Below are 24,415 nucleotides of genomic sequence, written 5' to 3' on the forward strand. Positions count from 1 at the left end.
TTACTCAAATCCGGCTGCAGTCCCTCCACACGCCCGTTTGGTGCGAGAACAGGCCCACTGGGGTTGCAGAGCACTCCCCGCAAATGGGCAGAATGGCCATGTAAAAATCAAATCCACATGACTGTATTTATAGGCAACCAAAGAGAGGGCTGCTCTTCCAAGAAAAACTTTTCCATGTAAAAGAATTCTTAATCTCCCCTTTGACTGTCATTGTTGAAATGATGGCTTCGCAGGCTTGAAATTTAAGACCCTATCGGCGTCTTTTCTGTTAGCTGTGATTTATGAATGGTTTCGCTGTTGATTATCCCCCAAGATTACAGCATGTCAGCCCTGACAGACAAACAGAGGAAATTTCACAGGATAACGGGTAGGTCCTTCGCCAAGGCAGTGAGGCAGTGAGGTGTGTTTTGACTCAAGCGTGTAACAATATCAGCAAATGCTGACTGGACTCAACAGGCAATTGAACAGGCTACATGCAGCACCTTACTCAAAGGCAAGCAGAATCAGCAGAATTCGTTATGATGGTTTCTCTGGGCTTTGGACCTTTTGCTCTCTGTGCAATATAGCATTCAGTTATTTTGTTTGCCTTGGTTGTGGCACAAGCTGTACAAACTGCAGGCAAAAGCGAGACGGTAACATTTGCTGCAATGTAACCATCAGAGATCATCCTTCCTGACTGCAATATAAGTCTACTGTCTTGTCTGGGAGATACAGTCATTCTGTCAAGCCCAGAATATTCAAAGGAAATTTGCTACCTTTGATTTATTGCCAAGAACAGACACTCCTGACACCAGAAAAGATTTTGTGGCTTTGTTTTCCATTTCTTGCTAGACAGTTTGTTCCAGGTCACTGCTAGGAGGGAATGTTTATCTGGTGAAGGTAACAGGGCTAAGGCAGGTGAAGCCACAACTTGAGGGAGCTACACAGCATTCTGGTTTCTCCCACAGTACAGTACTGACACACTCCTAAAGGAGACAGAAACAAGCTACAAGCCCTTGTGGTGGCTTGGCAAAGCTGTGCATGAGAATGTTCCAAGGAGAAGCAACCGCTTACGTTAGTTTGGTTCCTTCTGGGCTGTGGCCTCCACTTGACCAGACAGCCAAGACTCCAGGTTGCAAGAATTTTTGATGTGGGGGCTGCCTAAAAATGAATGAGCAAGCCTTCTCATGAGAGAGGTGCTTTCATCTCCCAATAAACAGCTTCTGCTTGTCAGGCAAAAGGCTCCCTTGATTTGAACTCTGCCGCACTGTTCTGTAAAATGAATTGTTATTGACATGTGGTTTCCAGGTCTGGCACTATGGACGTGCTTCCTGCTGCTTGTAACATCATCTGGACCTGTGCAGTCAGTGGCAGTATAGCACCCTCGTGCTGTGGATCAATTTTTGCTGAGGTTAAAAAAAAAAAAATCCAGGAGGTATCAGGCAAGGGTGATCTGCACCTGATGTACCTGAATCCTGCTCTGTGGCTGCATTCCCCTCAGCTTGAGAGATGCTGCTGCTCTGGGGCCTTTCAATACCACGGTCATGAAGACACTACAGAGAAGAAAGGCTGCACCTCTTTGGAAGAAACCAAAGAGCAAAGCTACATCCAACTGTGTCCCAAGCCATTCTTACTGGGGCTAGTTATGCCGTGGGTGTTCTGAAGGATCGGGTTCGACTGTGAACCAGAATGGACATTCCTATCATTCTTCCAATTTTGCCACCCAGCCTGCTTCAGAAAAAGTCCCGATGTAGGTGTTTATATCCTGTCTCTTTCTTCTCTCACAGTATTTGTCTTTCGAGCCTGGCAGCAGTGGAAGGAAACTTAGCACGTGATGCTGACATTCTGCCATGTCTGTGGGACTGCAGATTCCTAAAGTACTCAAACCTAGCTAAGAGAATAGCTAGGGAAATAGGAGGCAGAGGACCTACCCAACCATGCAGAGGTTGGAATCCCAGTGGATTCAAGGAAGTGTGTAGGCTTTTATTCAGCAGCTGGGCTGCTCACATCAGGAAGGCTGTTTGGGTTCCTGCCTCCAATGCCCACACAGTCCCTTTCTCACAGCTTCCCACCTATGCTACATCATTTTGTGCTAGTGATCTGATCATTCGTATGTCTTACCAGAAGGGTATTCATGGGCATAAAGGGCTGCTGGATATTGTAGCACAATTGTGCTGGACAGATGAGCTTTGCTAGAACCTGGACATAGGGAAGGGAGGCAGAGAAATGGTCACGGTGGTGGAGAAGCTGCAAGGGAAATCCAGGAATACCAACAGCAGGAGCAGTGTCAGACATGAGTCCTGTGGTACTTGGCAAGGCAGCCAGGAGCAAGTGGAAATGAACATACAAACATGGGGACAAAGTCCCAGCACTTAACTGAGGGATCTGTGAAGACCACATAGCCCTCAGCAGGTCTTGGTTTGTAAAGCCTCTCCTGGAAACCTCAGACACAATTAAACAGAGACTGGTGAGCCTGGGCTCAGATCACAATGCATCCCTGATGCTCTGCTTATTACCTGAGAAAAGCTGTCAATGCCACGTGTGGTATCAACTGTTTGGCACACAGCAGGTCTCTCTCTGGTCCTGAGGAGCACCAAGCCCCTGCAGCTCCTCCAAAAGCTCAGAGGTTTCTTCATGTGGAAATATTCACCCGTTTCAGGACTGGGCCTGGGGTCGTGTTCTAGAACAAAATAGACCAATGGAAAAAAAAAAGCTGGAGAAGCTGTAAGAACTGCGTGTTTCATAAAGACCTCTTTAATCAATGTTGGCAGAAATACACCTCTGTCTGAGTGTGAATCTTAACAGATACAGTCCAGCTGGAATTTTCCCTGGTTTTCTGCTGCTTGACTCGCCACTCCTTATTTATTGTTGTTTTACACTCAAATTTCCAGCTAAGTAGGGTTATTCCTCCAGAGTTAGTGCTGGTAGTAGAGACTGCTGTGCCACAGTGTGTGCCTTCACACACTGCTGCCCTTGTATCACTGTGTTTGCACCTGTTTGTCTACACTCAGCTGCTTCAGAAAACTTCCCTCCAGACTTTTCCTTCCTCCTTGTCCCACCGTACACACAAGGGCCCAGTTTCCCTGCTCCCAAGCCAAGACACAAGAATGTACTAGTCCCCAGTGATTCCCTCCAGCAAATTAGGAATTGCTGAACCAAGCAGGGTTTCAGTAGAGCAACATAGCCTCAACTGAAAATCCCCTGCTTGCTGTTTTTCTTCTTCAGTAGGGCACCATGAAATATTTACACCCAGTTTTGACAGGGCTAATTCTACTGCCCCATATATACATCTGCGTCTGCACACTGTATCCTTCACTACGTTTCTACTCAGCCAGATTTTCACTGGCCAAGAACCAGACCCTGGGGCTTCAGGAGGACTTCTGACCAATGAACAAGCCATTTCCATCACAGCCATCAGGACAGGAGGCATTTCTTACTATCTGCCACACTGTGATTTACACAAGAGCACTCCATCTTGGTTAAGCTACACAGTACTAACTTTAAACAGACAAATAATAACACCATAATACGTGCATAGACATGCCCTGCAGCACCCAGCAGCAGTTTAGCCAGTTACAAGTGAAGTCAATACCCTTATAAAGGCTTGGGGCTGCTCAATGGTGCCTAGCACATCAACGGTTTAGAGCTCGGCAAACCCTAAACCATGAACACCCACTATTGTGCTGAACACGCATATTGTGCTGAAATTTGCTTTTAAAAATACACATTATTTAGCTCCAGGAAATACTAGATTATAGCTTCTCAAAACAAGAATCAGACCCCCCCCACCTCCAATTGCTCCCTAAATTAGAATATTTCTGAATAGGAGTAAAGGATTGCATACTCACCCCTGCCTAGAGTCACAGTCCTTTGTCCTGCTCCGTTTTTTTTCCTTGGAGGAAAGCAGCTTTGAAGATGCTCCTTCTCCTTGGACATACAGTCTTACCAGTTCAGGAGAGGGGTAGGGGAACAGGGCTGCAGGGGAACTGCTGTGCTGAATGTCTGTAGTTCACGGCACTAACTGGCCAGAGAATCCTATTACGTGATAGGTAACAATCCAAGGCCTAATTTATGGAAATTTTGACCTTCAGTCCCCTTTGACATATTCGGATCAGCCACAGCCTGTGTGAGATGTTAAAGCTCTTACAGTAAGGGGCTCTAAATCAGCCTGCGCGGCTGCTGGAGCCAGTGAGCGGGTCAGAGGTAAGAATTCACTGAGGTTCGTGTGTGGGCTGCTCAGAGCCTGTTTGACATTTATAAATCAGTGACATTCTTCTACACAGCTCAGTGCATACAAATCGCTTCAGTCTCTCTGAGGAGGGCCCCTCATGTCAGTGAAGGCTGGATTTGGGCATCCTTGGCCTTTCCTTTTGACTTGTGCAGAATAAGCCTAAACAATCCAGCTTTATTAGCTAGCGAGGTCACCTACCACCATAAGTGTGACCTGCTCCCTCAGGATGGCGGAGTGAAGGATCTTTTAGAATCAAACCGACCTCCAAGGACTTTGTGCCGTCTTCAGGGCTTGGTCATGAAAGTCTTCAACACCAGGTGCCATACCAGATGCCTCATGCTTTCATCAGCTGCCATAACAAATGTTGTGTTCATTAATATTGTTATTAGTGTAGCACAAGCAGCCACGGTCCTGTTCTGCTCAGTGCTGGGCCAAGAGGAGGTGACCAGCTGGATGTCAGCAGCTTCCCAGGGAAAACTACTTGCCACAAATAAAGCTCCACCAGGCTGAGACCTTTGAGTAGGCCTGCCCCGAATTTCTCACACTCTGGACTCTATGTAGAGAGAAAACATGATGAGAAAAACATAGCCAGGGCTGCGGACAAGGTAATGTTAACATCAGCCAGTTATTGTGCAATAAACGTCCATGTTGGCTTCTGCAAGCCTGACCTGTTTAACCACCGCTTGCTTCTCCAAACCCTGAGGGTTTGCATGGACACCCTGTTCCCCCAGCGCTGGCAGTGCCCTGGCACACCCTGCTCATCCCTGCTAGCGGCTGCGCTGGCCTTTGGGACACCCTCCTGTTGCACTTAGGGTGGCCCCAAGCACACGATGGTGGGACATTGAGGACAGTTCCTCAGCGGCCGTGGACCAGCAGCCATGGAGCTGGTTACAGAAAGAGACGTTTTGGACTGTGCTGAGCCAGAAAGGGCTGGGCTGACAGAGAGGGGCCTATGGTGGGCTCGTACACTGTTGGGTGCACTGCCATGGCCACCTGCTGCTGCCCTCAGGTGAAGAGGGACGATGGCGATGGCCCTTGGGAACAGCTCTTCCCTCATGCCCACCTTCACGCTGAGGGGAAAATCTGCTGGGGGGGGGGGGGGCGGAAGGCGGCAAAAGAACTGAGGTAAAAATTTGGCAAAAGTGAGGTAAAAATCTGACAGAAGTGAAGGAAAAAATTGACAGAAGTGAAGAAAAACTCTGGAGGGAGCAAAAACTCTGAAAGGAGAGAAATCAGCGTAGGGAAAGCGCAGCTCCGCGATGGCGGGGGGCTGCTATGGGGGCGAAGCTCGGGGGGGGAGAGGGCGGGCGGCTGCCGGGGCGCTCCCCGCCTGGGAAGTGCCTGAAAATGTCGGGCCGGGGCAGAGCTGGGGGGCCGGGGAAAGGGGAGGGCGCTCCCCGGCTCCCCTCCCACCTTCTCCGGATAAATGGGCCGGCGGGAGGCGGCGGGCGGGCGGCTGTAGCTTGCGGCGGAGCGCGGCCCGTCCGGCCTCGGCTCCCCCGCCGCGCCCAGCGCTCCCTGCCGGCGGGGCCGGCCCGGGCTCTGCCGCGTCCCCCTCCTCCTTCCGTGGGGCCGGGGGACCGCGCCTGTCTTCTTCCCCTTTCACCCTCCCTTCCCCGGGAACCGCCTGCCGGGCTGGGGGAAGGCAGCCGGGGCAGCCCGCCCCGGCCGATGCCGGCTGTCCCCGCCGCGGCAGGCACCGCCCGGGCTCCGGCAGGCTGGTGGCGGCCATCGGGACTCGGGGCGGGGGGCCCCCGGGCGCCCTTCTTCCCCTTCCCTCCCTCCCTCCCTGGGAGGCGCTGGAGGATTTTCTCCCGCTGCGACCCCCTCGCTGCCCCCCAGACATGGTAGGTCACCTCCAGCTGCAAGGGATGGACGAGAGCCTGAAGGAGAAGAGCCGGGAAGGCTTGCTGGACAGCCCGGACTCGGGGCTGCCCCCCAGCCCCAGCCCCCCTTTCTACTCCCTCTCGCCCGGCAGCGGCGAGGGCCGAGCCGGGGGGGGCAGCAGCGGCGCGGACCCCCCGGCCCAGGGGCACCGGCGAGAGGCCAAGGACGGCAAAGTGGTAAGAGCCGGAGAGATGGGGGAGAAGGGCCGGGAGAGCCCCGGAGCGGGGGGGGGGCAGCGAGGACGGAGCCTGGAGCCCCCCCCTCGGCTGCGGCCCCCTCGGCTCCCCCGGGGCTGCGGGGCACCGCCGGGGGGTTCTGCTGTGCTCCGGGGTGGCGGCACCGCGGGGGGACCCCAGCAGAGGCACCGGAGAGCAAAGCCAGGTCTTCGCCGCCTTCCTGCGGCGCGCAGCGTGCTGGCACCGCGCTGCCCGGTCCGTGCAGGCTGCCTCCAGCATCGGCTCCCGGCTGCGCGCCTGCATCCCGCGGTCCTCCGGGCCTGCCCGTGCAGCCACGTCTGCTGGAGCCCCCGCTGAAAAGAGAGAGGGAAGAGCTCGTTAGGACAGGGTGCAGGCGTGAGGAGTTTGTTAGGACAGGGTGCAGGCGTCTGCCCGGGGAGTCGGTGTGGGGGCATGGGCTGGGGAAGGCTGCGGGTCCCTGCCCCTTGCTGGGTTTTGGGGCGTGAGGCTGCACGGACGGGGTGGGTTTGGTGGCTTGTCACGCAGGCAGTAGGGCCACAGGTTCTGGTTAGCCTGACCCAGTGCCTGGCCAGCAGCTGCCTGCGGGGTAGGATTTGGGTAGGTTTCCCGTGACTATTATTCAGCTTGATTTTATTTATTTCTGTCCCTTAGCTGTAGAAAGCCTCTATAAAACACGAAGTTTAGTACATAAGCGATGGTGGGAGAAGTTTTTAAAGGACGATGAAAGTTCATCCCCAGGGATCTTTCGGATTCTTTTTTTCTAACATATAAAAGGCTTTTGTAGATGGAGTCAATACAGTTAATTGACTGCTATGGAGAATAAAAACTGCAACACTAATCTTTCTGTGGGGAAAACTTATCTGCCAACGGATTAGTGACAATTTGGAGACTTCTTCCCAGTAGAGACACTTTGCAATAACTTAGCACACCCTTATTTTCTTCCTCAAGTTCTAAGGCTATTTTAGCTTATTGAAAACTGCTTTTTACTCCCAAGCATGCCAAAACCATCCCCAAGAACAATGACTCCATCTCATCAGAGTACGGTGGGTAGGGTGTGAGAGATTAATTATGAAAATAAAATCCCAAAGCCTCTAACAACCACTGACTGCGGATCCAACTTCACAGCCTTACCTGCTGTTGCCTGGGCGTGTGCGCTGCCTTGATGGGACGGCTTATGTTCAAAGGGTTACTCACATGCCTCTGATTTGGCAGGATCAGGCTGTTGCTGTGCATTTGTAAAATAAAATGTGGGAGGATGATGAATGAAGGTTTGGTGGACCAGAAAACAGCTGGGGTGGAGGTGTCTGCAAAGCTCCATGATGGGGATATAACAGCCTCCATTCCAGTAATCGTGACAGTCAGCCACCACTCCTCTCAAGAAGGCCTGTAGATATTGGAGATGAAAGATCGTAAGAACAGAAAAATCTACGTCTTGGACTGCTTGGATTGAGAGTTTTAGTGCTCCTAGAGGAAAAAGTTATTCGGGTGATCTGTGCAAAGCAAAACTACATTTTTCAAGTTACTTTTCCTATTTTGATCACAAATTAGTATTTTAAACATTACAGAAGAACTCAAAACTGTGGATGTTTGATTTTTATATCACGTTGCAACAGCATGGGTAGTCTTGGGCCCCAGCTGTTAGGGTAGGGGTTTCATATACTGCGGATATTTCCGTGCCCTTAGGTCCAGAAGATCGCATAGGTACTAACAGTGAAGCCAATTTGAGTGCATTATTTGGAGCGGTGCAGGACTGTGCTCCCTAACTCTGTTTGGTATATTGCAAAGCAAAGAACCAGGCAGGAGTTTTCACTCCACTTGACTGCACAGAGAATTTCACTTCTCACTTCCAGCCTGCAAATACTTGCAGCTGCTGTTAAGAAAACAGGAAAAATACAGAGAGCATTGCTTGCTTTGTACTTCTACATTTCAGTGTCTAATTAGCTTTAACCTTACCATTTAACAAGGACTTGCAGATCTATGAGCAATTATGCAATCCATGAATGTGCTTCTGTTTAACTCCACTACTCTGCTGTTCATCAGAGCATGCAGAATTGGCAAATCAATAATTGCAGCTATTTGCACACCAACACATGCTTTTTTAATTGCTGATTATGTTAGTGTTTGTTTTGCTTATAAACGTGACAAAACCAGGAATGCAGTCACCACTCTTTGTGCTGTAATACTATAGAACCATATGTAACTCAGTTACTAATGGCCAAAATTCTAGTATGTACAGTTACAATAAATTGCTGTCAGGTGAACAAAACAACGTTCCAGATCTGTGGGAAGGATTTCCTACCATTCCTTGCTGCAGACCTATCAAAACCACCAGTCTGAACCCAGTTGTGTTCTTTTGCAGTCAGCTATTTTGCTCCAACTTCACAAATATGTAGCTCCTCTCATACAGACCAAAATGAGATTGCATGCCCTTATCGAAGACTTCTTTTGTGTGTGTAAAATCCATGCTCTCCCTGCTTTGTGTCATTAACTGATTCTGAAAAAGTAAACTCTTTTCTCTTTAATAAGCACGACTTTGTTTCAAAGACAATGCACCATTTATTCACATTTAACCAGCCAATTTGGCTACAGCTTTGGGATCCAAGAAAATATGAAAGGCAATTTAGGACCAGAGTCATAAATACCACAAGTTCAACACCATTTAGGGACTTTTTTTTTTTTTTTTAATTTTTATTTTACTTGCAGTGCAGCAGGAATTGGCTTTTATTTCTTCAAGTAAAGTCTATGTAGGGAATTTGTCAGTTGTTTTCTGCTTAAGTGCTAATATCCTAATGAAAATAGAAGGTAACTTTGACCTAGTTCTGCCTTTTAAATCTGAAACATGATTAAATTGATCTTTCGGCTTGGGTTACTGAATTCCCTAGGCTTTTCTTGTAATGCTGGGCCAAGGGGAACACACATACCATGGAATAAATGTCTAATAATAGGCAGAAAGAAGCAGTTGCTGGAAGGGTAGGGAATGAAATGGCATCAAGATAGCTAGATCTGCTTAGAGTTTTCCTTCTTGTTGTTGCCCTGTGATATAGTTTTAGGCTAGAAGGACTGATTTTGAGCTCTTTCTAGTGCTGCACTGAAATAAATGCTTGGCATCCGATAGCATCACTCCTAATGGATACCAGAAGGGATCAGGACCACGTTCATCTACAGAACTATGCATCTTGAAGCAGAATGCTTCTTGTCCCTTCCCAATGCTGCTGCCACTGCAACAAGTTCCTTTTTATTTGAAAGATTAAATATTTATGAATTCAACACCAGCCTCACTGTGCACTGACTTCTGTGGGACTATCCCAGTGGATCAGTGTTCAGATGAATGCCCCCACATAGGGAATTTCTACTTACGTTCAGGAGCTGTTTGACAACAGTGTGGTGCCAGAATATGCCCTCTGTGGTGGGAAGAGATTCCAGCTTCATCTTCCGTACCGTGGAGGAGGAGTGTACCTTGCCTCTTGGTGTAGCTTTCAGGGGCATGGTCCCATCAATAGAGTCCAGGTCAGCATGTGTGCCAGGCCTGTTGGATTTATGGCCAATATCAAAAAACAACAACAACAAACACCTCTCCCTGACATGCCACTTATTGAAGAGCCTTTGGGGCCACAGAGCCCACATCTTGCTCTACGCTGAAAGAGCTCCAGGAAGGGGGCTGTGTCCTGGGGACGGGGTGAGGAGCGTGGCCATGGAAGTGTTTCCAGGCAGCACGTAACTTCCAGGCCTGCCACCCCCTGCAGGGAAAGCACCTGGAGAGAAAGGCCCAGCACCCCCAACCTGAGCCAGCTTGCAGCCCGCACACGCAGCAGGTGACACGTCTTCCCAAGTCCTCGTGGGTCCCAGCAGCTCTGAGGAAAGCCCCAGGCTTGTGCAGAGAGCAAGGCAATTTCCACTGTTGGCACAGTGCCTTTTGCCCCAAATGCTGTTCAAATGAAGTGGAAATGGGCAAATCTCTCAGCAGGCATCAGTCTGCATCACTGGTGCAATTAGCAGCGAGACGGTAGTGTCAGTACACCTAAGCTGGTGAGCTCTGTATCAGCTGGGGGGGGGGGGGGGAGGGCAGGCATGTATTCTTGATTCAGGCAGTTCGTGATAAAGGCAAGCAGGGAAAAAGTCATAGGACTCTCATCACCTATGCTAAAAATATGGCTATAGCTAGGGTGATGTCTTCTAGCTGTTTAATTTCTATTGCATCTCTAACACTGGACCCTAAGTGGAGTAATACGTTTCCCACTTGAAGTAGAAGAGGCAGGAAGGATTAATTCTTTGAAATAATAAAGCCCTGCTTTATACTTGAGGTCTGCATTTACTGTTATCACTTCCAAATAAAATCTCATCCGGCTTTAGTATAAATTACTTGTAATGTGCAATACATAAAGATATTGGGAAAATAAATGGTCTGTAAAACAAATACTGCTTATCAGCTAGCGCAGAGAATGTAGATGTGTGTCAAATAACTCAGCCAGATCTTTCATTACAGCTGTAAATAACAGCTGAGTAAAGTGACATTTTCATGGGCCTGACATGTTACCGTAGTGGGAAAATGTGGTGAGAGATTTGCTTATGCCCTAGCGAAGTTAGGAGCTGGGAATTTGGGAAGCTGTATCCTGTTTGTATCCCTGATGCTTGGAAAACCATTTCCCCTTACAGTCCCTAGGGATCTAATGCCAAATCCTGGTGCCTTCCACATAACGACCGTGCCTAAAGGAGTCAGTTCTGGTCTGTGTCGCTTTCTGGGGAAAAGTTTTTTTTTTTTTTTGGGGGGTGGTATTTTTTCAAGTCACATTAATTTCCTTCCTTTCTTTTTGCTTTGCTGCCTGGAATGTGGAAGCTACGAGAACAGCCAGTAGACTGCAGGCCCGTTTCATGGCACGTTATTTACCATAACTCTGCTTCCATTCTTGTAAAATACCCCAAGCGAAAAGCATCTTAACAGAGCCCGCTAATTCTAATTAATTATTAGGGGTAACAGAAGGTTATTCTGCCCACCGTATTATTTTTGCCGTTGTTCTCTGAGGTCTGAATACCCCAGGAACCAGTCGCTGAGATGTCACTCCTGGCAGGTACCAAGCAGTGACACGGAACTGAAGGACGTGCATCAGTCGTAAAGCAAGAAGTCCTCTGCAATACTAACGTCAGCACAAAGGAAGTGCTCTTGATCAGCAGTAGGTTGAATTCTGTTCAGCAACTGATTTTATGTGTATTTATTTATGTACTCCTTGAAAAAAGCAGAGCTTAGCTACCCAGGCCTTTACATGCCTGAAAGGCATCAGAGTTAAGGCAGAGGGAAAAATGCAGCCAAACAAGAATCACTTCAACTTTTTAATAATACTTTAACCCTTCGCTGGTTCAGACAAAATTAGGTACTGGAAAGGAAATAAAAATGCTGACATATTTACCGCTTAATTTTTGTTCACCTTGGCTCTGTTTTAAGGGCATAACATGTACTTCTGCCTCCTCAGCCTTCCTGGACTACCAGACTCATGTTCTCCCTGGATAAAGATACGGGGTTGTGGTGGCTTCTGCAGGGTTGTGCTGGCTTCTACTGGGCTGTGGAGGATGGTAGGAGTTGCTCAGTTTTCTGCTGAGCATCTGCTAAGTAGCAACACAGCTCTAATTACTGGGGACAGATTAATTAGGTCCCAGCCGTAACCTTCCAGCACAGCAATCCTAGGGTTTCTTTGGATAGACAGACCTTGACCTGTGGGCAGCCTGCTCTAAAGGGCTTGTGCAGGGCTACAAAGAAACTCACCTTACTGTGAAGTGTCTTGAGATTGCTGAGTGATTGCTAGAGATGAGCCAAGGATGGTGATTTCTCTGGCAGGTCAGCAGTCCGGTGCTTCTGTTCTTTCAGCCTTTCCTGTGCAGAAGGAAAAAGAATTGAGTCAGTTCTTGTTGTTTTTCTTTTTTTATGACATTGAATGTCTGAACATTTTTGTTTTGTTTCTACCTTAAAATACATTTGAAGGAGCTGCTGTCAAACTGTTGCCAAAAAGCCAACTTCTGGCATGTGTCAAGCATTCGGCATTTCAGCCCCAAAGACAAATCTGGAAAGCTTGGATGCCCTGTTACTTGCTTCCAAGCTCCAAGTGAGATTCAGAAGCAGGTATTTCAGAACATCACTGGAGGCAAAATGAAAAGTCATCTGAAGTGCCTTTCAGTTGCTGCTCTGTAAAATCTGCACTCGCTGTTTACTGACCCTTCCACCCCATGCAAGCAGTTCAGTTGCTTGGGGAGCAGACTGCAGGGTCTTGCTGATGATTTTTAGACCATCCTTTGTAAGGTATTTACATCTTCCATCTGCAGAATTCCAGGTGACTTCCGAGGTTTCCCACCTGCAGCTGCTGATGGTACTGCTCATGGTAGATGAGTGTGAATCTGTAACGGTCTCTGCTGGGTGGCACAAGTCACTCACTGGCTTTGGCTTACCCATGTCCACAATTGTCCCAGCTTTCTAAATTAACAGGCTTAGTCTGCAGGTCTGAAGTTGATGCTAATTTACAGCATGGATGTATGAAATGCGTTATTCCCTTTTTTTCACCCTTCCCCGCCCAGATCAAGGTTAACTGTAACTCGCAGTGGAAGTAGTCTCATCACCTCTCCAGCCAGAACTAACCTGGAGAGAAGCGAGTCCTGCTCTCACCAAATGCAGTGGCAACTTTTTCACTGATTGATTTCAGTCATGCATGAGAGATCCTCCCTGCCTACCTGCATGCTGGTACTGTTTCTGCAGCATGTTCTTGTTTCCTGTTCCCTGCTGTGGGGCTTGTGATTTCAGCAGACAACGTTTGCCTCTGTCCCCACGTTGTGACGGAGCAGCACCCCCGGCACGCAGCAGGCTGCAGAGCCCGTTCCTTTACAAATGCCGGGGGCCAGATGTCCACAAGCATTCCTGTGAAGCCACAGAAAGGACCTTGCCTCCTGCATCCGTGTCTCCAGGGATGTTCAGAGCATGCTTACTGTCAGCATACATTAGCAAGAAGTGGGAAGGTTTGTTGGTTTGTTTGCCTGGGAGCACTGAAGTTGCTTCTTTAAAATTGTTTCTTTAAAACAGCACTTTACAGACGCCCTTTGCAGAGCTCTTACGAGATCTGGATTTCTCTTGTGTTAATCCAGCAAGGACGCTCGTGGTTACCACCCTTCCAGCTTTGTTATTTGGTGTTCTAGCAAGCCAGTCTGGATCTTAAAAGCAGCTTAATTCACAACTGTTCACAACCTTCCCTATGGAAACGGCGCAAATAGAAACAGGCACGTGTGTTTGTCTGACACCGAAACAGCTTCATGGAAGAAACATCAGCTGTAGCACAGGCTCTTTTACATAGGAAAGAAAATCTCCTGTAGGAGGGACGCATATCCCCAGCCCTTCTGCCTTCACCACTTGAGACAATCTGCGTCTCTTTGCAGGTGACCCCCCAAGAGAGCAGCTTGCCTGCCTTTAGCAGAGCCCACGAACACGAGCACATGGTGTTTGATTCCAGCACCCAAATGAACCTCTTCTCACACACAAGATGTCTTTAGAAAGAGCACAGGATGTTTGCAGGCTGTTAAAAGCAAGAGATCTGCACCCTTGTGAAGTAAGGCTTGTCGGATCTAAACAATTCACATTTCAGAAGGAAAGGGCTTTATTTACAACCAGAAAGGCTGCCCTTGCCCTTCTCTGTAAAGAGTGTTGAAAGCAATCCAGGAATGAACTTTGCCTTTTAGCCAGTGTTTGCTAGGGAGAGTGAACACATTTTCCTCCCCCCTTACAAATTTCCCCCTTTTTTCCCCTCATCCCTTGTACAAATATTGTCCTTTTTTGGCAGCGGATTAGAAACAGTCAAAAAGAGCGGCTGGCCATTTTACCTTACAATTTAACACAGTAGTAAAGTGCAGGGATGTTTCAGTAGGGAAAGAGTAAACAGCTTTGTGGCTTTGGGACACAGAATTGAAGGGCTTGGAGAATTCAGATGAAGCAATGACATTGTTTTGTCTTAGCCTAAGGCAGCGAGCCCAAGCCACCAGAGAAAACCAGACCTGAGCTAGTGTGAGCTGATGCTGTCGAGCGGACTCCAGAGGTTGGCCAGTTAGCAGCAGCCGAGGGGTGACCTGGTGAGCATCGTGGGGGTCTGCGTGGTGTACAGGGCAGGGCACAAGGGGAGGCACCTCACCCGGCACCAGCGGTAGGAACAGGGCCACGGCTCCAGGATTGCCCCCTGTTCCTCCCGACCAGAAGGTGCTGGGGAAGGTGAAGGGAAATGGCACGGGAAGAGCAAGCCGATTTCTCTGTATCCTCAGCTACCTTCAGTGGACACCGTGAGTCCTGAGACGGTCTGACTGACCAGGAGACTGATGAAAACTCTGTGTGATTCTAGCACACACATGGCTGACGTGTGGTGGAAGGTGGAAAAACTCCATGAGCTTTTCAGCCACCTAGAGACCTTTCAACCCTGCCCAGTGGCTGCCAGCCATCTCCTTTAAAGAGACCCTATGTCCCTCTGTGCCATAAATCACTGCTGACAGAAAAGTGGTGGCAGGGACCAAAACCCACAATGACATTTTTCCAGGATTAGGCTTAATTAGCTGCTGGGCTGGGTCCAGACACCAGACACAGGACCCCTCTATGTGGGAACTCATGTTTAAGAGCGCTCCACTATAGAGAAGTAGGATTATTCATTTTTGTGGTGGGCAGGGGAGCCTAGGCTGGACTGTGACAATTTGTCAGACTAATTAACTGCGGGATGAAATTAATCTTAAGAACCCACTTTCAGTGGCATGATTTGGAGCGGCTCCATTCATTAAGAAGTCCTGGCTTGAAACTGGTTCCCTGCATCGCAGCAGCCATGGGGTGCCCCAGTGTCTCACCCCGCGCTCACTTGTGCATGGTTAACGAGAACATCCCTTGGAACAAGCCAGCTGCTCCTGGCATGAAGACTTCAGCAACAGCTCATTCCCCGCTTGATCGTTCCAAGGGATACATTATTCTCAGCACACATACATATTTATGTGTCTGTATAAAACATATAGAAGCACTACTCACTTAAGTAGAACCACATCCTTTAAGTCAGCAGACTTGGGCTCTATCTCTGTGTTACATCAGACTTAGAGCCCTTCTTCATGCTTGGAGTCTTTGTAAGGGCTCACAGGCAGACAAGCAGTATTTTGTTTTGTTTTGCTTTTTGGTAAACCTGAAGCTTACATCTACAGCCTGGTCTAGAAAGCAGCTAATCTTGCCTGTTTTGCCTGCGAAGTCCTGGCTAAAAACCTAGCTTATGAGAGGCTGTGATCATTCATAACAGAGAAGGCAACAACATCAGGGTTAAAGAAGACATGTAAAGAATTGCCGTTCTTATGAGAAACGAGGAAGGAAAGGAAGGGCTAAATTTCAAAGAGCAGATACTGCAGCAGGGAATGCCAGAGGTCTGGGCAGAGTCACTTACCTGGGCGGTGAGCTGGGCAGAGCGAGGTTGGTCTTGGTGGGACCGGAGGGCAGCCCGCTGCGCTGCATCAGTCCTGTGAGCTGGAAGGCATCTGCAAACAGAGACAGGAGGGTGGAGGTGTCTTAAATGCAAGGCCTGCGCAAGGTTTGTCTGTGCAAGGCAGGGATTAATGGTCCCATTCCATACCAACCATCCTAAGGCTTTTTTTTTTTTTTTTTTTGGCAACTTGACAGTGGTCCTCCCCTTTGAGCGTTCTGTGTGGGGAGGAGTGCCTCCCTCCTGGTGATGAGCACCCCTCTCACCTGGGGCCCTGCTCCAAATCTAGAAAGAGCAGGGATTACGGGAGGGAACTGGATGATGCTGAGAGAATCAGCAAGGCGAGCTCCGCTTGTGTGCAATTAAAATCAGTGCTGCTGCAGTGATGTGTTCTCATTGCTGAGGAGCCTGCCACCTGCAGTGTCCCCTGTGGGACTCTGAGGAGACCGAGTTCAGCAAGCCTGGAGGCACTGGTGTCCCCTGCCAATGCTGAACGTGCTGTTCCTGACTGCTCAGCTCTCAGCCACAGCACGTTAAGAACTGTGCCAGCCTCATCTATTGTGTTACAACGCTCACTGTGCTGCTCTTCCCTGCAGATGCCTTACCTGCTCCTGAACCCGACCATGCCGGAGATGAGGCCTCGAATGTACCCGGTGTTTTTCGGAGAAAGCATTGAAGTCAGCCCTGAGCCCGTGCAGGAAATTAGGTACAGATGGGATTGGGTAGGCGGGTGGGGATTTCTGTCCTTTTCCTTGTTCTTTTTCTTCTGAAAAAAAAAAAAAATGTGTTTAAAAATGGGAGTCATGGTTATTTTGATGGAAAAGGAGGGAGGGACAGGTAGGAGGCTAATGCCTGAATTAAAGACACTGACAGCAGCAGAGGTGGAGGCGACTAGGCAAGAACTAGGATGAGGCTGTAAGAGAAGAAGACTACTTCCAAGGCCAGCTCATTTCCAAGGCTATGAGAGAAAACTGTTACCATCTGTAGGCTTGCCAGCCTGTGCTAAGTAACCTAGTGGTCTTTATCCTGTTCCCTGCTGACTTGTATCCTCACAAGAAGCAACCCCATTATACTTGGCACCTGTTTTTGTTAGCCCTTGCAGCAGAGAAACCAACATTAGCTCACAGAGAATTATCCTCCTCTTGCCGGGGTGGTCCCTCAAGCCAGCAATCGAGGTGTTCTGACCTCCTGCGGGACCGCAGGCAATGGCCTGTGGATAAACGTTCCCTGCTCTTCTTTTGGTGTGGAATGTACTCTGCAAACAGCATGGAGCGGTTACACACAGCTTGGGGCACGGCCGGTGGGAGGACTATAAACCCAATTCCCACCCCGCACAACCTATGCAAACGTCTCTCTGGAAATGTACCCCAGTAAATCTCTGCTTGCTGAGGAACTGCCGGCAGGCATGGTTTTATGGTGATTACATCGGAGTCTTGTTTTATGTGCACTGAATGACTTGCTTACACCCTAGCTGTGCAAAATACATTACAGCAGCTCGGATTACATGCAGTGCACAATCAGTCAGCCCCCCTCCGGGTGGAGGTAATGACAAGCACACACCCAGCTTTTAATCTTTTTTTACGTGGAACTGCACATTCCTTGGCTGCTGATTGCCAGAGGAGCGTTTGGGGAGTGGGGAAAACAACTGAAAGCCCTGCAGTTCCCTGTGGCCAGGGATTCTAGCAAAAGCCCTTTATTTGGCTTGGTTTCCATCCATCCCTTCTGGAGGCCAGCACAGAACATGCAGGGCAGCGACATCCTGCATTCTAGGGGGTTCTTCATCTGATAGCTTTGATCATGGCCGCTTCCTTGGAGCCCAACAGCGTGGATCTTTGTCAGCCGTAGCCCACAGCATCTCTGTGCTTTATCAGCTATTTGACCACTGCCTGTATTTTCTGTTGGCCCCAATAAGCAGCCTCACCCCTCATCTCCCAGTGCCCTGATTTTGGCTAGCTTGGGTTTCTCTTTGGGTTCTGATGGCAAGGCAATGTAAAGAGAAAAAAAAGAAGGACAAACACACAAACATGACAACAAGTGTCTGTCACACCATTATTTCTGCCACCCATGAAAACCTTATTTATGGCATTATTTTCCTGCTGAGACAACAGGCACTCTGAAAGCAGCAGCAGGTGTGTTGTGCAGGGAAGCAGATGCCCCTGACCCCAGTGGGACGTTTACCTCCAGCATAGCTCTCACGATTGAGCTGAAGCCCCAGTGGGCCCATGGAGGAAGCAGAGGAAGCAGCAGGCTGCCTGGAGCCTGTGCAAGAAGGTCCTTTCTGTCCTGGCACAAACAGGCAGACTATCCTCTGTGAACACACACTGCAGAAGTAGCTTCACAGCAAGGTGGGATTCCGCCAAGATGCACCAGCAGGAAGGAGTCTTCTTGGCCCTCTGCTTTGGGTTGTAGGGTTTGCATCAGTTCCAGTGTCTGTGCACTAAGAGGTCACAGATATTCCCAGCTCCATACGGTTAGAGAAGAGTCCTGCTTATCCTCTCTCCTTTGCTGCCTGGTGTGTGTGTTCATGACACCTTGCTGTCCTCCGTAGGTGCAATTCCGAGGTGAAGTACGACTCTGAGAAGCATTACCGGGATGACATCTTCTACGGCCCCATTCCCACTGTCACCACCTACAGCGAGACGGTCATCGCTGCACCCAACTGCACCTGGCGGAACTACAAGTCCCAGCTGATCTTTGAGCCTCGCCAGAAGCCACTGAGGTTTCAGAGCACGACCATCATTTTTCCTAAGCGTGCCAAGAACATTTACCGGACCACCCTCAACTACAGCCTGGGCTGTGCCAAGCGCTGGTTTTCTTCCAGCGTGCAGCTGGAACTTTGCGAGGAAACCAGCCCATGTGTCATCTACAGCGAGACCCTCTGATCCACCCTGCCGCTGGCAACCTTGTGACCTCAAGGAGGCCGTGGCCTTTGCTGGGTCTCTGGTTGGGCCCTCATCGATGACGACTAAATATTAATGGCTGGAGAAAACGTCATCTTGGGTGAGGATGAACTGGCTGGGAGGAGGCTTGCAGGGCATGGGATGGTTTTGATCAGTGAAAGGCTGGCTTGCATTTTGCGACGTTCCTGACATTTGTGATCTGGATTTTATTTTATTATTTTTTCCAAGCATATCTATTTTTGACTTGTGCTTAGATGAAATCAAGATGACTAAGGACCCTGTTACCCGTAGCAGAGTGCTGCCTTGTGAGCTCTGTAGGTCTTGTCTAGCACATGGGTGAGACTCACTTCAGAGCTATTTTGGTCTTCTTCAGAGAAGACCAACTGCAGAGTCAGCATCCGGCCTGCCCAGCACACACCAAGCCCGGTCTCTTGGAGTTTAAATGCAGAGGAAGATATTTGTGTCAATACTTCACATCCTGCATCCAACAGCTTACCTGGGAGATAGCTGCAATATTACACCACTGCAAGAATATCAGGCCTAACTTGCTTGTGGGAGTGGGGACTGTCACCAAGAAAAAGAGGAGGAAAGCAGGTGCACAGTGCTTCTGCCAGCAGCTAGCTGTTCGCATACTATAACAAGGCATGGCACAAGCAGGTGATGGGAGGAAGGCCTACCCTGACCCACAGCCAGCTCTTCTGCAACCCCAGCCTAGCCACGAGGATGCAGGGGAGACTAAGGAGACTGAATAGCTATGGGGCTGTTTTCTAAAGTGTCCAAGGGGCTTAGGAGCCCTTTTTCAGAAGTACTGGCAGCCCAAATGTTGCCATGCTGTTTGTTGTACCTAACACCCAGTTTGCAGGGATCTTTATGCACTCACTTTTGAGTTTCAGGATATTACAGAGAGGAGCGTAGCACAGCAAAATGTTATCTAGCTTTAAAAAAGCCGGTGCAGGTTTAACTCGAGAGTAAGGTTGCTCACCTTCTCAGTAGTTTCCATAACCGTGTCACGGACAGCTTACCTGACTGTGGAGGAGCATCCAGACTGTCTCTGTGTAGAGCCTGAAGTATTGAAGAGCCAAAATCTGTGCAGGATTTTCTTAATCAGCCAGGTTGTAGCAATTAAACAGGTATTACACAAACAGCCGAGCTGTCCCTGCAACAGGATCAAGCACAGAGATAACAGGAGTCACTACAGCCATCCTAAGGTAAACCGTTCCCACTCATGAATCACATCTCCCAGTATCTCTTCAATTTGTTAGCTTGCTGAAAATCTGCAGGAGCCTGGATTCCTACAGACATATAACCTTTGAAAATGGTATGGAATTGTCTCCAAAAATCATACCAAGAATTTCTGCATGCTGCTCAGAAGAGCCCAGACTTAGAAAATAACCACATAGATCTGGAAATTAATTTCCAGCTTTCATTCTTCTAAACTTTCCATTTTTTTTCTGACTTGCTGCAAGTCTGATTGAGTTATTTCAGAATGCAGCTAAGAAGCCAAGTCAGAAAACCTATTAACAGTGTCAACAAGACACAGCTGATTGCCCAGAACAGTTGACGCACAAACCCACAGAGATTTAAAAAGAAATCCCACAAAAAAAAAAAACACAAAAAACAGTCTGACAAACTTTAAGAAAAATAGTGACCTACAAAGATACTTTTTTTCCATCAATTTTAAAAGGCAAATGGTAGGTGTGACCAGAACTGTGACCTTTATGAAACAGAGTTCTCTTATTTAAAATGAAGCACTTTTTTTTTTTTTTTCACCTTAAATCCTGACAATTGAAGCATCAATAGTACTGAAAGTCATATTCTGTGGTAGTGGTGAGCTCTGCCTCTGTCTGGGAGTTAGATCTGGGTAGGAAGAAATGTCTCATAGGATTTCCAAGGCTTCCACCTACTGCAGAATTATTTTCAGCAACACAGAAAGGAGGACTGTATTTGTTACTGGTCAGATTTTGCTGTCACTCACCATCAGCAGCAAAGCCCAGAGAAGCAACATCTGCCCCCATGGGGATCGATTCCTGAAGCAACCCTTCTCCCCAGCACTCCACCAAATGTGAGCGCTGCAGAGTTAGCCAACAGGGCACCTGAAACTAGGCTGAACGTGGCCCTAGTGCAATGCAGGCTGGTGATACACTTACTTGCTAACCTGTCTTGAGGACTGTCCCTTATCTCCTAGTGCTGCGGACAAGGCGTATCACGGAGTTGTTGGGCCAGTGGAAGCACTTGTCTGCCTTCCTGGGCACGCAGTGAAGGCCCGGGAGGGCTCTTTCCATGCACCCTTGAGAGTCTGTGGCAGAGGGGAAGGTTTCCAAGCTGAGCGACAGTGTAATCCAGGTTCAAAAGCAGCTCAGGGCCAGGCAGGACTGGCTTGGGCACAAATAGGAAGGTCTGTCAGGCCAGTCCTTGCACCCAGGAAACCCTTTTGTGACGACAGATCAGATCGCAGGCACCTCCGCTGAGCAAGCGTGGGGACAGGCTCGTTGTGGGCCTCCAGGCTGAAGGATTGCCTGAGACTCCTCGTTCTGACCACCCATCAGGCTTTTCTGCTGCTAACAGTTGAATTGCTCCCTTGCTACAAGCACAAAACTGCAGTTTCTGATTGCTCTGGTCTTTGAGCAGGGCAGGTTTTCCCCCAGGGCCTGTCTCTTTGGGTCACAGTGAGAGGCCTGCCCAGCCATGGGCCTTTCCAAGCAGACGAGACCCACACAGACATCCCTGCACTTACAGGAATTCTGCCATGTATTTATTTTTCATGACAGACCTGGCTTCAGCTTTTCTGCAAGTTCGTCCTGTCCTGTACACGACAGAGCCAATGTACCAGGTTAATCTCATGATCGTTTTTATCCTGGCCAACTGCGGTCTTCTACCTGCTTTGTCTGCTGTTAGTTCTGTTTCCTCAACATTGGCTGCAGTGGAAAAAGAAAATTCAAAAAGCTAGTGTGCAAATATAAGTCCAGTGGGTTTATATCCACCACAGCCTGGTCTTTGACCCCACAGGGATAGGGGCTGCTAAGGCAACGTCTCACAGGTGGACGTGGCCCCCAGGAAGGTGCAGGGGAGGGCTGCATCCTTGGCAGTGCAGGGTCTCCACCCTCCCAGGCTGCTTTGAAGCCTTACGCTTTGTTTTCTCTGCAAATAGACTAGGAATGACCTAACAAGCTCCCACTCCTTTGAGCTTAAGCAGGATTTTTTTGGTCTTGCCATGTCAGGAAAAAAAAAGCCGAGCTGCATAGCCAGGGACAGGCTGTGGTAGGCTACCATCCTGGGCCACATCCAAAACTGTGATATTGCCAAGTAAGTGCCTGTAGGAATTTTTGAAAAATACCGTCTTAGATGGTGTCTCCCTCGGGCCCATCACAAGCTGCTTTTCTTCTCCGTGAAAGCTGGCACTGGAAAGAGACTTTGTTCTGTGCAAAACCACAATGGGCACAGATCCCACCCTGCCTGCCCACCCTCTGTCCCTATTGCTCCTAGCCCTGTGGCTGGGTGAGCAGTGCTAAGAGACAAAAGTCATCTTGCTCTGAATTTGTGAGTGCTGATTATTATTATTATTATTATTATTGGTTTTGCTCAAATACCAGAAATTGAGTTTTGGGTGCATGTTGCGAATAAACCGCTCCCAGGCACCAAGTGCTTTACTTCAGTACGTTTTGTGCATCTAGAAGAAACGATTAGTTCCACTAGAGAGGTCTCTTTCTTTTAAATGGAGCATTATTTATCTCAACCAACAGATCTTTGTTCAGGTGTATTTTCTCAAAGGTACAAATGATAAATCTAGCCCATGGAAAATGCTGCTCAGAAAGGTGAATTTCCTTGAGCAGCTGGGACTGTGACAACATGATTTCTCCCCAGGATCCTAACATGCCCGTTGCCCACAGCCCTGCATGCCTGATGGGTAAATCACATTCTGTCTTTAGAAATTATTTTCCACCAATAGTTATTTTGGGATCAGAATCTTTCTCACAAGGCTCCTGGTTTTGGGTTTTCTTTTATTTTTTATTTTTTATTTTTTTATTTTTGAATTTTTGTGCTTTTTTGGGAGGGAGGGATGTCTAATATGCTCTGTTTTACATCAGAACAGAACATTTCAGAAGGTCACTCTCTGAAAGGTGAGGGGTTTGCCCTTCATCCTCTTCACGCCTGTGATCGTTTTACCCCTAAATGCAACAGAGTATGCTTGTGTCTGGTCTGCCTGCATTGCTGTCATCGCATTTGGGGTCAAAAAGGGGAAACCCTAGCTAAATATTGAACTTTAAGAATCTGCATAATACTTTGCACAAATGCAGAGAACAACTTTGACCAAAACAGTTTACGGCTTCTTTCATTTTTTTTCAATTTTCTTTCCATTTTTTTTTCTTCCTAAGCCAGCTCTACTTTTCTCAATGTGAAACATATTCGCACCCTAGGTGCAGACTTTCTGGGAATGATGAAAATGAGGTTTGGGTGTTGATAGCAGTGTTTGAGTGAACTGCTGGTCAGAGAAGTGAATGCTATTTACTATTTATGTTGAGTGAGTCTTACAAAAAAAAAAAAGGAAGGGTCACTAGGAGGTAAATGAACGAAAGACTTTGCAGAGCAAACTGAGGACTGAAGGCTGTGTGAATCTGAGATAGACGTGAGTGGATCTGTGTGTGAGCACTGTGAGCTAGGATACTTAGCCATTGTAGTTTTAACCTGCTTTTTTCTCCTTCCCTGCAGGGAAGGGCATCCTTGCCTTCTTTAGAGCTGAAACACAGTCAGATCCATCCTCTGTCACAGTCACGCAGTCCCACTGAAGTCTGTGGAGCTCAGCGTTCCCCAGGCTTGCAGGGGACTCTGTGCAGAGCTGTGCCTGTGTGCAGAAAGGGGAACACGTTATAATGACGGATCTGGGTGTGGGATATTCACATTTCTACTGCCAGATAAAGTCCGCTCCCTGAGGATTACCCCATCACTCACAAGTTGCTCAGTTCTGGGCACATCCCCTACAGCTCACCAATAACCATTGTATTTGATGACTTGGGAGGCACTCATTCCTCTTCAGATACTGTGATGGCCAACAAAATGAGCAAAGTATCCTGCCATGTGAATCGTGACCTGAAGATGGGGTTGAAAGATGTTTGAGGGTTAGAGAAGGGAGAACATATTACTGGTGGAAATGCAGAAGGATGTGTCATATTTTTATTTTTGTAAGTCTGATTCTCTAAGTGCTTGTAAAGTACTTGACTGTTGTATATGTGGTGATGCAGTAGTTCTCAATATCCTTTTATTTTTGTATATTCCCCATCTCCACAATAATCCCTTCCTGTTCAACTCATAGAGAGTAATTTAAGAAGACAAAATTTATATATCATAATAAAACGTGCAAACTGTCGTGCTGATGTATGTGAGCTTCCTTCATCTTTCTTACCCATTCTCTTGGTGCCTAATGCTCCTTTCCCATCCAGAGGGAATGTTTTTGGTGTCCTCCTCCTGCACCCATGGGATTTGGCCCAGCTGCCCCAGGTCGGGAGGCTGTTGACCCATATGGGCAGCACCATGACCTGACACCTGCTCTGTCCCATACGTCCCGTGAAAGTTTAATAGACTCAGGCAAAGGGCACGAAACTTGCTTCCTGCAGAGGCTGTTTTGCTCATCAAGATTTCACTGGTCAGCAGTTTTACAATTTCTTATCTTAAATTTCCCTCTTCCTGCTCAATCTTGTTCTACCCAGCTATGAAGCCCTGGTGCTCAGTCTGGTTAGTTCCTCTCCCAGTGTTTCCACGCCCTTCAAG

The 24,415-nt window shown here is 48.3% G+C and overlaps 1 protein-coding gene and 1 long non-coding RNA gene across 3 annotated transcripts; one reads left to right on the plus strand and one right to left on the minus strand.

The window, feature by feature from the left end:
- The first annotated feature begins 5,636 nt into the window (after positions 1-5,636).
- On the plus strand, positions 5,637-24,014 carry RFLNA (refilin A). 2 transcript variants are annotated; one of them, XR_007167011.2, is made up of 4 exons: positions 5,637-6,273; positions 16,349-16,458; positions 18,301-19,860; positions 23,360-24,014. XR_007167011.2 is itself a non-coding variant. In XM_048073933.2 (3 exons), the coding sequence occupies exons 1-3, from the start codon at positions 6,055-6,057 to the stop codon at positions 18,632-18,634; spliced, it is 663 nt and encodes a 220-aa protein (XP_047929890.2). In that variant the 5' UTR covers positions 5,637-6,054; the 3' UTR covers positions 18,635-24,014. The 2 variants fall into 2 exon arrangements, 1 of the variants encoding a protein (XP_047929890.2); XM_048073933.2 differs by having other exon boundaries at positions 18,301-24,014.
- Positions 6,928-16,492, minus strand: LOC106031176 (uncharacterized). Its single transcript, XR_007167012.2, has 5 exons — positions 16,358-16,492; positions 15,717-15,807; positions 12,050-12,157; positions 9,652-9,820; positions 6,928-7,678 (listed from the first exon to the last, which is right to left on the minus strand). It is a non-coding gene; the product is annotated as an uncharacterized lncRNA (long non-coding RNA).
- Positions 24,015-24,415: the final 401 nt, after the last annotated feature.

This window comes from Anser cygnoides, chromosome 17 (genome assembly GCF_040182565.1).
Source record: "Anser cygnoides isolate HZ-2024a breed goose chromosome 17, Taihu_goose_T2T_genome, whole genome shotgun sequence".
Taxonomy (NCBI): domain Eukaryota; kingdom Metazoa; phylum Chordata; class Aves; order Anseriformes; family Anatidae; genus Anser; species Anser cygnoides.